Below are 13,794 nucleotides of genomic sequence, written 5' to 3'. Positions count from 1 at the left end.
CTGCTCTGCGTGTACCTGAGTCGAGTGCAGATGGCAGGCTAGTGGGCTTTGTGAGGGCAGAGCCGAACTCCGCCACGGGAGGCGGGGCGGAGCCTTTAGGCTTTAACTGGGGAGGGCGGAGGGGGAGGGGCTGGGCGCACAGGGCGGAGCGGCTGAGCTGATCAGAAGCCGGAGAAGAGGACAAGATGGCAGAGAAGGAGGGAACACTCTGGGGCCTCTGGGTAGTGGAGCGGGATGCTGCACAGGAGGCTGGCGGAGGAGGGTTGACAGCGGGAACTTAAATTAAAAATTGAAAAGGTTTAGTCACTAAGTTCAGGGTGGAGTCTACTTCATCTTCATATATTTTTTTCTCTTGATCAATTTTTTTTTTTATAAATATATGCATTAATAAATAAGAACAATAAGAGGGAGAAGGCTTTGCAGCAGAAGCATATTGACGTGCATCTTCCGGGTCCTTCTTGCGTCCTTCCCAAAAGTATGTTGATCTACCACTTAAATGTTGGGTTGACGAACAACAAAGCATGAATGAACGTACATGAAAACAAACATGGGCCAGAAAAAACATGTGAATGTCCTGCGTTATTTCCTCACTAGTTCTACATCTGATAATACTCTAACTCTACTCAACTGTGCTGTAGACTCAGAGTAAGAATATTGTTCAGGCACATTAGTGGGCAGCAATAACGTTTAAAAAAATAATATTACTACTACTACTACTACTACTACTACTACTACTATTACTACCAATAATAATAATAATAATAATAAAATAAATAAATAAATATATAAATAAATAAATAAATAATAATGCTGCCTATAATATGAAAAATAATATCAGAATACAATTTTGTCCATACTGCCCAGTCCCCGAATATCTTCAAATAATCTGCTTGTCTACGCCAAACTTCACATCTTTTTCTCGATGAAAGGAGGAACACGGGAGAGAACAATATTCGAAATTCATCTCGTACCTGGCGGTGGCACGGCGGAGAGAGTGGGAGGGTGGGTGGAGGAGACAGGGGGCAAGCAGGAGAGAGAGGAGGTGAGGGGCCCAGAAAGGGAGCCTGCGGGAGGGACAGAGGAAGGGACAGCGCGGGCCCCCTGTCCCTCCGCCGGGGAGGCGTCGTTACGGAAGCTCTGAGACCTCCTTGGGGCAGAGGAGGGTACTGAGGGTGGAGGGTGGAGGGTGGGGGCAGAGAAAGGATGAGTAGAAGAAGTCAGCTGAAGTGAAAAGATAATTGAAAAGGAATGCTGAGCGCAGATCGAAACAGGAAAACTGCCATTACCGCGAAACTATTTCAATTTTTTCGAATTAGCAGCCGAGGGAAGAGGAAGAAGAGGAGTTTCACTTCCCCCGCTATTTAAACTCAGCTCACCTCACCATCAGTCGACTTTGTTTTGGTTCAACTCGAAAAATAAAAGAAAAACTTCTCGTAAGGAAATCGCCTTTGTGGTTTAGATTCAGCTTGGAGAAATGGGTTTGAGGCTTCATTGTTATTCTTTCGTGAACAAATTGGATGTCGTGTTTGCCATTTAGCTTCGACTTCGTTTCCTGACAAATCAGATTACCACATCGGGGTAAACTAAACTGCGTGAGCTCAGTGAGTCACCTATATCAGTCCATTCCCAGCTGGCCCCTGGCGATGGGGATTGGGAAAAAAAAAAAAAAAAAAAAGCCAGTGGAAATAAATAAATATTGCGTCACACATTTCAGAACCCACTCAATACATGTTAAAAGAAAAAAAGTTAAAATGAAATTCAAAAAGTGAAGGGGTGACCAAAGAGGAGTAATTGAATTGTTGAAACCAAGATAGTATAAAATCATTCTTGGCTGATGCAGGGTAAACTGGGGTCTGTTTATTTGTTTATTATTACTCTCCATTTTTTCTTACTTTAATTTTTTAATATAATTTCCTCGCAAAACATTAACTCAGCGGGAATTTTATATTTGTGATTTGTTGGGATTGGCACTTTTTTGTCAGCGAAGTTTAAGTTAAATGGCATATTTGTGCAGCCAAATTTTGCACTCCGCACAATCGAGACAAGATATTATTATAGGCAGATCATTTAGATTTATATATTACCCCAACCATTTTATTAGTGGGGTTGTGGGGACTTAGTAGTCCTCAGTCAGAGCCTTGTCGAGGGGGCCTTGACAAGAAAAAAGAAGGTTGAAAATCGGCAAAGGTTTATTCCTCCTAGGCCAGAGACCACGGCACTGTTGACCGTCTCTCTCGTGTCCCTCTTTCTGAACAGCAGGGGGTGCCTCTGACCAATGGAAGAGAGATACCGGGTTACATAACTCAGTCATCTCTTTTCAGGGCAGAGCTGCTGTTCTGTCCGAGTCACCAAGGAACCAGAAGCTTCACCTCGAGACATACGTTGTGACCACGTGAACCGAGGCAATCAAATGATGAGACTGATGTATTGTGCTGACTTCTAAAGTAGGGAATCATTATTGCGTCTGCTTTAATCAGGAAATGATGGTTGATAATCGTGGAGGGTTTTTTCATCCACCACAAAATGTCTTTTTTTTTTTTTTACCATGGATCTGGGGGAGAGGGCTGACCGATGTTTCAGGCAGACAGATAAACACACACAGTCTCGCAGTTTACGGTCCCTGAAGAGGGAAAATACCACATGGGGAAGAAGGAGTGGTTGTAAGGGTGGTGGTGGTGGGTCGGGTGGTGTCGAGATTGGTCAAGCAATACCTGAGCCAGCGCCGGGCTGGAAGATTTTGGGCAGAGCGGGCGGGTGAGCGCGGGTGAAGGCTGGGAGCGTGTAGGCATAGGGGGAGGGCCGCGCCTGTCGGGGGACACTGGGGTGTTGGGTGTGGGGCGGCGAGGCCAACGGGGCGGTGAACTCTTGGAGTGCGGGCAGAGGAGGGTAGGAAAGGAGGGTAAAGGTGGTCAAGGGGCCGCTTTGCTCCATCACTGGGGCCATCGAGCGCCGCATGAGAGGTGGACAGAGCGGGGAAAAGATTGGGGGCGGTGGAGAAAGGAGAAACAGGGAGAGAGAGAGGTGGTGGAGAGAACAGATGGAGAAGTGGGTGGGGGGGAAAGTGAAATGAATGAGGGATTACATTTTCAGGCAAAATGGACGCCAGACACAGAAAAAGGCAGGGGAGGGGGAATGAAAAAGGAAAAATAAATGAGATGAGAACAAATATTTTGGAATGGATAGTGAGAGTGATAGTGCTCAGATATTCAAAACTACTGGGCTTTAAATATCCTTCGGTCGGAACGCAGTGGTGCTGAGATAAAGAGTAAAAATAGAGAGTTTTTTCCAATCCTGGTATTCACTTAATGTTAAATCCAGACACTCTTATTTATATTCTTAAGTCCGGTTCACAGGGGGCAAAATAAATAAATAAATAAAAACCGCCTGGAAAGCGTGGGCCGCGCAGTTTCCTTTCTCAAGAACAGCTGTGAAGTTGTGCAATGTCCTCGAGGAAACCCCCCCCCCCCCAAAAAAAAATCATGCTACAAAAGAAAACAGTGTGTGAAAAGTACCCGGATGATATCATCGGATGCAAACAGTGGACGACAACAAGCGTATCCCACAATGCATTGTGGGAAGACGCCGGTAAAGGTTTCTGTGCAACATGCTGTAGTACGTGTGAAAACCCAGTGCTCGTTTTATGGATATACTCTAGTATGCTGGACTTTAGTGAGCGTGTGTAGTGAGCAACCGAAGTTGGATAATTCTACCAACTTGCGCCATGAAAAAACCCCAGAAGGCGGGCCTTTTAAATGTGATAATTCAATACGTCAGATGAATTTAACAGAGAATGTCAAAAGGTGGTTCTGTTAGGATGTTAGGACTGTGTAGACCGACGCTGATTGGCCGACAATATCAGGCTCAAATGTGATTAGGTGACGTTGATCTACTCATTGCGGTCGTGGGGAGTGGTTTGGCACCATCTGCAGCACTGGCAACCGGAAGGGGACGCAGCTGCAGAAGATTGATGACAAGCGAGCCAGCCTCCGAGAGGTAAACTATTTGGCCGGAGCGCCCCATCCTTTTTATTGAGAAAGGTTTTTAGAAAGGTTTTTCCGTCCAGCCATTTCATGTACATGAATTGAGGCGGGGAACTAGTAGGTCCAGCGTGTCATGGAGGCGAGACCCAATCAAAGCCCAATCAGGAAGAGTGGTCCGGTTGATCAGGAAACAGGGGCGTACCTGCAAGGCCCGAGTCCACCACAGGCCTCCAGGCCGCGTCGGGTATCCTTGTGGCGGGAGGGATGGGAGCTTTCAGGGAGCACGGATGATTTGGGGGACGGGGTCAGGAAAACAAAGAGAAAAGGAGGAAACGGTAGGTTGGAAAACACAGTTCAAACCCTTACCTCACTGTACCTTGAGGATTGTGACGTCATATTTTAAAAGCAGTAAAGACCTAAAGCAGCCGGCAGCCCCAATGTAAGGATGCACACCGGTAGAAATATTTGGAAGGCATGCTCTGGGGAAACACCGGCCCGCGCGGAGAGAGCGCGCCGTTTGCGAGAGCACTAAAAGTTTTTCCCGGGGACATCTTTACCAGAGGTGAGTGTGCCTTGCCGGGAGCCGAAGCTGGTCCTCCTGTCCTCTCCGGCCTCGTCGTCGCTGTCGTTGAAATCGTCGAGGTTGCCAATGTCGCTCTGCTTCAAGCTCAGGAGACTGGCTAGACTCTGCATGTCTTCATCTCTGTTTGGTGTGTGTGTGTGTGTGTGTGTGTGTGTGTGTGGGAGGGAAGGAGGGGCGCGGTCAATGGTGTGTTTCATTGATAAGACATTCTTTGATTCGACTTTTTTCTTCTTGCACTCCTTTCGGCGGTGGGAACTCACGTGGCTTTGCCCTCCTTGAGGAACACACAAGTCAGGGTTAGTTTGAGAGTGGCCTCCACCACCTTCGCCGACAGGGGTTTGAGCTGCAGCGTCAGGTTATACTGCGCCGGCGTCTCGCTCGCATACTTCTTCATGTTGACGTCGACCGATGCCAGGACCTTCCGGCGGCCCTTCGTCTCCTGGAAAGTTAAAGAACAACGGCCGCAATCTCACACCCTTCTCACAGTGGAACCATACAGGTGTCAAAGAAGCAGTAAGAGGGCTTGTGCATTGACTCCGGTCAGAACCCCGCAAAAAAGCAAACTAACTTTGTTTTTGTAGATGTGGAACTTGGTTTTTGCAGCTGCAATATTCACGGCCACTGCGATTCGGCTCAAGCGTGCCTGTCCGGCCAGTTTTTTCCACTCACTCAAATTGAGTAATGCTTTCTGTTTGTTCCGCCTCAATGATTTACCTCTCTTCATTCAACCTGAGAGTTTCGATAGACAAAGTCCCGCCAATCCGGATGCGATTTCTTAAATCCGCTGAGAAATCGGTGAAGGCAGGACTCACACAAGAAGGTCCATAAACACAAGCGACACTCACGTTTTCGACGACGAACGTCCAATCCTTGTCCTCAAACTCCTCTGCCGTCTGTTCCTGCGGACCAACATGGGGAAGGAAAGAAAAAAAAGGGGGAGTCAGAAATGAGCCTCGCCCTTATCGGCAACCTTGACGGGTGACTACATACAGCCCCGAAGTGTCTGCTGATTAATCCAACGAACAGGACGGGACAGGTTACCTTAAAGAGCGTAACCGTGATGTCAACGCTCTCCGGGACATGCCACAGGACCAGGCCCCGGTAGGGATTCTTGATCCCCGGCTGCCAGCCATGGAGCTGATGGGACGCAACACAACAAGGGAACGGATATGAACATCTTTTCCCTAAAACTCATTTAGCTTTTGCGGGTCGGTAAAAAGGCGGCAGCCGGTTTGTTGAATCCTTCAATCCAAAGCAAAACCTGAATGTGAAAATATAACCTTCATTTTGGTACCGCTTTAAAATCACCGGAAGTCAAAGTTATACCACTAGGGTCCTTCCAATGTCTTTAGTCGATAACAATGGCAAGTTTCTTGTGAGCACTTTTCACGTCACTCCGCTCCACTGTTCCTGCCTCCGTCTCCTGTTTACCTTTGTGCTGTGGCGTCTGTTCCGCCTTATCCAAACAACTCGTAGTTTGTCGGGCTGCCTGTAGGAGTAGAAATGGTGATTACTTTAATGGTCAGATAATTTGCACCAAAAGTAAAATAGAAATTAAAAAAATGAAATATATATATATATATATATATATATATATATATATATATATATATATATATATATATATATATATATATATATAAATAAACTAACTTTATTGCTTATGATATCACCTTAAATTACAGACAAACAAATACAAAGGAAAGATTATGACTATGATTATGAAACAGTAAACATATCAAATCTCCTCTTCAGAAACAGGAAACTCACATTATGGTCACACATAGTCGTGGAGTGTTTTTGAACATGTTTTGAATAGTATCTCATTTAATATAAGACGACATTTTGCAATTACAGCAAGACATGAAAAGCATAACGTTTTTGACAGTAGTGTGCCAGTAGGAAGCGACGCAACTTCTTGTTTGCTGTATCGTATATATGATTTTGCCAAAACAGTTGATTTGTGGTCTTGCAAAAGAGTCAATGAAACCCTGAAAAACTTGATAAAATTGCATAGTAAGTGACTGACTACATTATGAGTTTCCCTTTTGGTTCCAACTTTTGAAGGCCTAAAAGTTTGAAGCGTTGGACTACATTTACGTGCAGTGAGAAGCTGCAGCAGAGCGGTGCGTTCCTTTACATGAAAGGCACAAAAAGACGGGAACCCAACACTTGGCTTGGACGGAAAAACAGCGAAACGGTGTCGGAGACGAGAACCTTTCAAATCCACGTTTAAATGACAAACAGCGAGCAGCCGCGTCTGTTCGCTTTCAAAACACACCAGTGGACTTTGAGTGATGCGGGAAAGGCGGATAGAAAATGAGCAGCCTTAACACACAGTACACGCCCAAGGAAACATAAGATACAGCGCCTATTTATAACTGTATTCACCACTAACAAGGCTGAATTAATGGGAGATATGGACATATTTCCCTCATTACGACCATATTGTTTATGAACAGGCACTGTAATAAGGAGTCCAAAATCTTGTGGCTTGGGCCGGGAAGAAGCTAAAAGGCCGCCTCAAGTTTTGCTGTAGAATATTTTTCTATAACTCACCGCAACGCATCGATGCCACAGTCACGCATGGACAAATAACCGGATTTAGAACCCGAAATTCCAACATTTTTATCTCATGATCAAATGACACATGGGAAAAGGTTACATATGATTATCAAGCCGAAAAACCCTCGCTGACCATCAAATGTCCGCGGCCTTTTTGAAAACAAGTCTATTGAGGGAGTGAGATCCTGGTATTGGCGCTAGCTAGTCCACTTAGTTTGCCACCAGTTCCCATGGTGTTTGGGCTACGGGATTGTCACACGCCCAGAGAAATGTTGAGAGGGGAAAAACAGTAAGTGACCACCTGGAAGCGGCCCGTCAAACACGAAAACAATCCGGTTGTGAGTCAGGCAGTAGTTGGGGAAATAAAACATCAAAAAAACAAGAGGCCAGAGGCACAGGGCAGCAGGGTGTGAACAGTATGACGAGGCTCATGTTGCACAACACTCATAACTGAGACCGGGGACGGAAGTTTGAGAGGGGGATGGGGACAAAAAAGGGCCCAGAAATAGAATGGGCATGCTCCCCGAACTTAGCGGGCGCTAAACAGCGATACCACACCTGCTGCACTATTGATCACGCACATGTTAACGGCGCCGGAATTGCGGACTCTCAGGCGTTTTCGACATTTGCGGCACTGGCCTGGTCATATTCTTGAAGCACAAATTGACCTTAACAACTGCATTTTTCTCAGGAGTTCTTAGTTTATGCTAACGCAGTCCTAAAGTAGACACTGTAGACAACTCTTTGTTCATTCTTTAATCATCAAGAACTGCTGCAACAACTCTGTCCTCTGGACGACCTCTAGGATGACAAGAGCACAGCTTTTTGTTATACAAGACTGCCACAAGTCCCCCTCTTTGGTGAACTATTTTACCATGTTTTGGTCTATAAACAACTAACCACTACTCCGAGAGGGTTAGACCACCACGGGTGAGACAAATAAACATAGAACCAAACAACACCATGTACATGGTAAAACATCAACATAGAAACGTCAGATGACATGTATCGACAAAACAGAATTAATTAAGTCCAGGAAAACAGGAACAGCAATTGGGCATGTGGCCTCTTCCTGTGATAGTTATGGCAGTAAATGAGGGATAAAAGGAAAGGGATGTTATCAGGGGGGTGTTCCAGGGTGTGTTCGAAGCAGGTGCTGGTGGTGTGTGTGTGCCTGTGATGAGTCAGTGTGTATGTATGTGTGTGCCTGTGTTGATTATGCCTGCGTGTGTGTCTGTCTGTCTGTCTGTCTGTCTGTCCAGTGGTGAGCGCACAGGACTTGTCCCAATCAGTTCTGGTGTATGAGGTCCTCCAAGCAGCGGAAAAGGCCCCCGCCGAGTCCCGCAGCCGTATAGACACTTCACGACCGCAGGGAAACCCCAAGCACTATTCCCTGCAGCCACAGAAGCACCCCAAGCGCCCACATGGACAACAGGCCTGAAGCCAGGTCCCGCACCGACAGACCGGCACCCCGCCACCGGAGTCTAGCCAGTGGGGCAGAGCGCCCACTGACCTAGCTGAGTGCGCTCACCCCTTTATCACCCCCGCAGACAGCCAGATAGTGGGCCCTCCACCACTCCTGGCAACTGCCGCAGAGAAGCCACAAAGCGGGAGCAAGGCAGACAGCCGCCTTCTGCACCTGACGACGAGCAGCCTCCAAGGGGCCTTGGAAAGTACCTGACAGCGCTACCCACAGCCCTGCTAGGTCGCAGCATGCCAGAAACCACCCGGCACCAGGAGCAGGCAACCGGGACACAAACCCAGCCAGCAGGGGCCCCATCCGGCAGAGGGCACACCCGGTCGCCCCCTGAACAACCACACCCCCACACCAACCCACCAGCGCCCCGCCACCCTGGAAACCCCAGCGCTAAATGTGTGCTGTTGGTAAATGCAGTTAAAATTACGGGCCGTGGGGGGGTGCGAGTTGTCCAAGTATGTTGAACCCGAATCGTTCCTCCGCAGACCCTGGTCTGGTGGAGTGTTGCTTGGAGTACAATTTTTTTTCTTTACTTATATACTATAAATTTCAGTTGGAGGATCTACCAGGACAAACAATATACTGTACATTTGGGGCTATGAAATAAATAATTTAGGAGAATTCTTCCACTTCACTTATTAATTACACAAAAGGTCCTCTACATGTACAACCCAGGGGATCTGTATCATTGTCTTTGTAGTTATGAGATTGTAATTCATATTTTGTCTTCATTTTGTGTATTAATTGCCTTAACAGAACAAGAGAATCCCTGTAACTCTCTACTGAATAGTCTAAGTAACGCTCCATTGATCTCAAGTGAACACTTGACCTCCTTACCATTGTAAATGTAGTCCCGTGAAAAACGACTTGCATATTAAATATTTGGCACACGGAATGGCTTCAAATCTTTTAGACAAAGGGAACCAGAGTCAAAACAAAACACAAATTTAAATTATTTATTTATTTAAAGAAGAGCACTTCAAGCTCGAAAACCTACCAACGTGTCTGAATTAAAGCGCTTCTGCTGAGAAGAGTTGGCTAAAATTCCTACACAGATGTGAAAGACTGGGGTCAAATTCTAGGCAGTGTTTGGCTGTTATTGCCCAAATACGTCAAAGTGTTTATTTATCAAATGCACAGTATAACACAGGGCATTTCTGAACAGTGTGATTCTTGTGACAAGGCAAGGGCCAACTACGTAAGAAGGCATTGAAAAACAAAAAAACATTTTCAAAGAAGGTATTCAATTATAACAAAAAAAGTTTTCAAATTAGGGCAAAACTGGCACAAATATGGCAAGATTAGCAAAAGATATTTACATAATAAAAAAGAAAAGCACAACATGGGTTCCTGAAACCTTTTCATAATTACAAAAAAAATACAGTTATTCGTTAACCTCGTCCAGTATTTCATTTTGTCTCAAGATTTAAAACCATGCAGTGTGACTAGGGATATTAATTATTAATAGTTTCATCGTTAATCGACAATAAGAATTTTGACCGATTAATTATTATCGACTGAAGAGTTAAAAAAATATTATAAAAATAAAAAAAAAGTATCCAAAAAAAAAGTTTGTTGCATGGTAAAAGAAAAAAAGGCTATACAATCTATTTCTAAAATACAACTTATGGTGGCGACACATGCAACTAGGCCTGTGATGATTACCGCAAATAATAAAATAAATTATATATATATATTTGTTTGAATTTCTTCTTTCGCTGGTGAAAGTTACAGGAGGACGGACATGAAATATAAACACAATAACCATTGTTTAGTCATCTTCATTGACTGCCTTCCACAGTGTAAACAACTAAAAACACACTGTTTTCAGTTGTTTAATTTTGAGGAACGGCTCCACGATCGCACAGAGCGCTGCGTTCCCATATAAACATATATTTATGACTCCACTCATTTATAATTATAAATAAGGGGGCTATAAATGATAGATGATCATTTAAAGTCCAAAATCTTTTAAGTCCAATAACAAAAGTCCGTGTTTTTTTTTTGAGGGAGGGGGGGGGGCGTTCCCTAATATTTGAATATTGTCGGATAGCGGTTAATGATCGGTTAACGAGGATCGCCTCCGGTTTCGTGAAGAGAATTCTAAATCAGCGTCCCTAAGCGTGACACATGTGCAATAATAAAAGCAGCGACCAGTAAGGGTGGGGAGTACTTTTCCACAGAACTGTGTTTACAATTTTGTACCCACACACATCAAGCCAGCCACGCTGCGCCAAGACGTCCTCTGGCCTCGTCTCGCCCCCCCCCCCACTGAAAAGGTATGTGGGGGCTGCCAGCGTTGCTCCGTCACGGAGAACGTGGCACGATCAATGCCAATCTTTGGATGCCAACTAAAAAAATAAAATAAGATAAAATAAAATAAAAAAACAGGTTGGTGCCTGCTGGTGTATATAATACATCTCGGGGGAGGCATAAACACGAGTGACGTGCAAGCTGCAAGCCAGGGACTGGGAGGTTGAGCGCGCCGAGTGCGGGCAGCGTGAGGGAAGGGCAGCGCGAATTACCGCGACTTCTGTGCGTCCAGAAACCAAACACCCAAGCGGCCCGCCGCCACGTGGCGCGGGGCACAAACTCATAACCGCCCGTGTGCGTCCAGGTACTACGACGGGGGGGGGGGGGGGCACAGCTTTTCCGGACGCGTTCTTATTAAATGTCTCCGAGGTTGGGCGGCGAGGGCGTGAGGGTGTCGCCGACGCCGTGAGCGGACGGTACCGCTGTCCGCCCCTCGCATTCCCCGCGCAGAGCACGGCGAGCCGCCTTCCGACTCACCGGGGCTCTCAGCGGCGTCAGATGTGAATCAGTCTTTTCGGGGGGGGGATTTAACACCGAGTTGGAACACCGTTATGTGGACACTATCGTTTCGCCTTGGATTCGTGGGCGGGTATTCACCACTGCGCGGTTGTGTTTTAAAAAGTGGGCGGCGGCGCGCTCTCTCGATTCACTAAGCAAGGAAGGAAGGAAGAAGCGAGGAAAAAACAATCCGCCTGTGTTTATCCGCCGGTGCATCTGCTCATCCTCACGAAACGCACCCGGCACTGAGTCACCGGTCATAACAACCGGGCATCGCCCCGCCGTCCCAAGGCGGCGACAGCACCCCGGCGGAACGGGGGTCGGGGTCGGCGGGTTTCCAAGCGGGGTGCCCCGGCGGCGGCCACGGGCGCCGGAGGAGGCGAGGCGGGGGACCAACGTGTCCAAGCACGCGAAGCGGTTGGCCGCTGGCGTTCCGGTGGAGCGCTAATTGTCACACCGGCCGGTCTGCGGCGGACAACCCAATTGCCCTTTCGATCGGTTGTCGATGTCGTCGCACACGCCTGGAAAGGGTGTGTGCCGTGCGGGTGGGCGCATGGAGACGCGCCGGGTTGGCGCGCAAAACCATTGCGGCTTTCAACACTATTGTCCATCACTTTCGGGTGGTCGCTCGGGAGGACGGCCTACTCATGAAATCCACCGAATTGGGACGTAACATTTCGCGGAGTAGCGACGTAGTCTGGGACACCGGAAGGAGTTTTTTTTTGTGGGGGGGGGGGGAAAGATAAACAAAACGACTAAACTACATAAACATCAGTTTAATATTGATATATAATGTCGATATTGTGACAGGAACCATGAAGCATGGGATTTTGAATGAATCTATGACTGCACTGTGGTTAAATGTCTTTTTTTTAAGGCTAAGCAACGCAATCACTTCTCGCCGTTTTAACCGACGCCTCCACCTGCTTGGTTGTAATACCACCGTACTCACCACTGCTCCTTGTGCGTTAGTTGGTGAGTAAGTTGTTTTTTTTTTTAACTCACTAAGTATGTAAACATGTAACGAAAGCGTGAAAAGTCATCCACAAAGACATCGTGATGGTTGCCGTCGGCGTCATCGCGCCCGGCCCTAACGCGACACCGCCGCCTGAAAGCCGCCGCCCGCCCCAAAGCGGCACCGCCACAAGAAGATCGGTGCGGGTGAGGTCGGCGATGACGTCATCAGGACGGCGCACGACAGTCATTACGGAGAACGAAAAACCAAAAACAGAGAACGGCGGACGCGGAAGTGCGTGCCGACAAAACCGTGAACCCCCCCACCACCACCACCACCACCACCACCCTCCACCCCAATTGTCGCGCGTCGCCCGCAACTCACCATTTGTGGCTGCACTCCAGCAGCAGCTCCTGGTAGGACGCGGCGAACTGGAACTTGGACGCCTTCTTCCCGACGCGCTGCAGCCGCTTCCAAACCGAAGCCATGTCCAAGCGGACTCACCCGACTCTCACCCGACGCGCGACATGACACGGGCCCACAAGTAACAACAACAAGCAGCAAAGAACGAGAGGGAGAGGACGAAGGGACGAGAGGGAGGGAGAGGGAGAGGACGAAGGGACGAGAGGGAGGGAGGGAGGGAGGGACAGTGGAGCCGCCTCGTCCCGCTTCTACCGCCGTCTAACACGCTGCTCGCGCGCGCGGAGCGTTGGGGATTCGCAGCCAAAAAAAAAAAAAAACCAAAAAACAAACGCGCGCAGCTGCGCGAGGCGAAGGAAGGTTCCACAGCCGAGGAGCCACAACATGGCAGCAGCTACACCCTCAGCAGCTACACCCTCAGCAGCTACACCCTCAGCAGCGTGGGGACGACGAGAGGTTCGGTTCAGTTCTCCTCCTCCGAGTAAACCCTCCTCACGCGACGGGGTAAAAGTTTCGTGTTCGTACTGCGTCCTTTTCGCAATCATTCCCCGAAGTCCTTGTTTTGGTTTTGTTTTGTTTGTTTCTGTTTTGTCGTTGGATTTGACGTTGATGAACGAACGAACAAACAAACAAACAAACAAACCGTTAGCGACCACGCACATTTCTGAAGACTCTACAGTAAAGGTTCCAACTTTTGGTCCTCTCCGTATTTCCACGTTTTGCGATGTAAATCTCTGGCGTTGGCGATTATTTTTTGTTTTTGTTTTTGTTGTTGTTGGGCTGCTATAATGATGTCGGACTGATTTCGTTTATGATAAATAATAAGGTCTTTCGTAAGGTTTGTTCATTAATTCGTCGAATTCATTAGTTAGGCGACGGGCCACCCTGTTTAATACACATACAGTGGCGCAAGTAAAAGTACGAATACCCTGACACACAACTACTCGAGTAAAAGTACCACGCGGACATTTATACTTGAGTAAAAGTACTTTGAGTAGTGACA

The 13,794-nt window shown here is 47.4% G+C and overlaps 1 protein-coding gene across 5 annotated transcripts in view; it reads right to left on the bottom strand.

Annotated features, from left to right (window-relative positions):
• The window catches only part of ehbp1l1a (EH domain binding protein 1-like 1a), a 44,278-nt gene extending 31,315 nt beyond the window's left edge, over positions 1 to 12,963 (bottom strand). For 2 of the 5 annotated variants that reach the window (XM_080023219.1, XM_080023220.1), the window contains exons 1-10: positions 12,756 to 12,963; positions 5,995 to 6,052; positions 5,605 to 5,700; positions 5,409 to 5,462; positions 4,824 to 5,002; positions 4,538 to 4,683; positions 4,183 to 4,251; positions 2,712 to 2,933; positions 972 to 1,166; positions 16 to 249 (exon numbers count right to left, since the gene is read on the bottom strand). In XM_080023219.1, coding sequence (XP_079879345.1) covers positions 16 to 249; positions 972 to 1,166; positions 2,712 to 2,933; positions 4,183 to 4,251; positions 4,538 to 4,683; positions 4,824 to 5,002; positions 5,409 to 5,462; positions 5,605 to 5,700; positions 5,995 to 6,052; positions 12,756 to 12,859 — 1,357 coding nt within the window. In that variant the 5' untranslated portion in view covers positions 12,860 to 12,963. The remainder of the gene's footprint in view (positions 1 to 15; positions 250 to 971; positions 1,167 to 2,711; positions 2,934 to 4,182; positions 4,252 to 4,537; positions 4,684 to 4,823; positions 5,003 to 5,408; positions 5,463 to 5,604; positions 5,701 to 5,994; positions 6,053 to 12,755) is intronic. The other 3 variants (XM_080023216.1, XM_080023217.1, XM_080023218.1) reach the window with 2 other exon arrangements.
• Between the last annotated feature and the right edge of the window lie 831 nt (positions 12,964 to 13,794).

This window comes from Zeus faber (genome assembly GCF_960531495.2).
Source record: "Zeus faber genome assembly, chromosome: 22".
Classification (NCBI taxonomy): Eukaryota; Metazoa; Chordata; class Actinopteri; order Zeiformes; family Zeidae; genus Zeus; species Zeus faber.
This window is presented reverse-complemented; position numbering and strand designations above follow the sequence as displayed.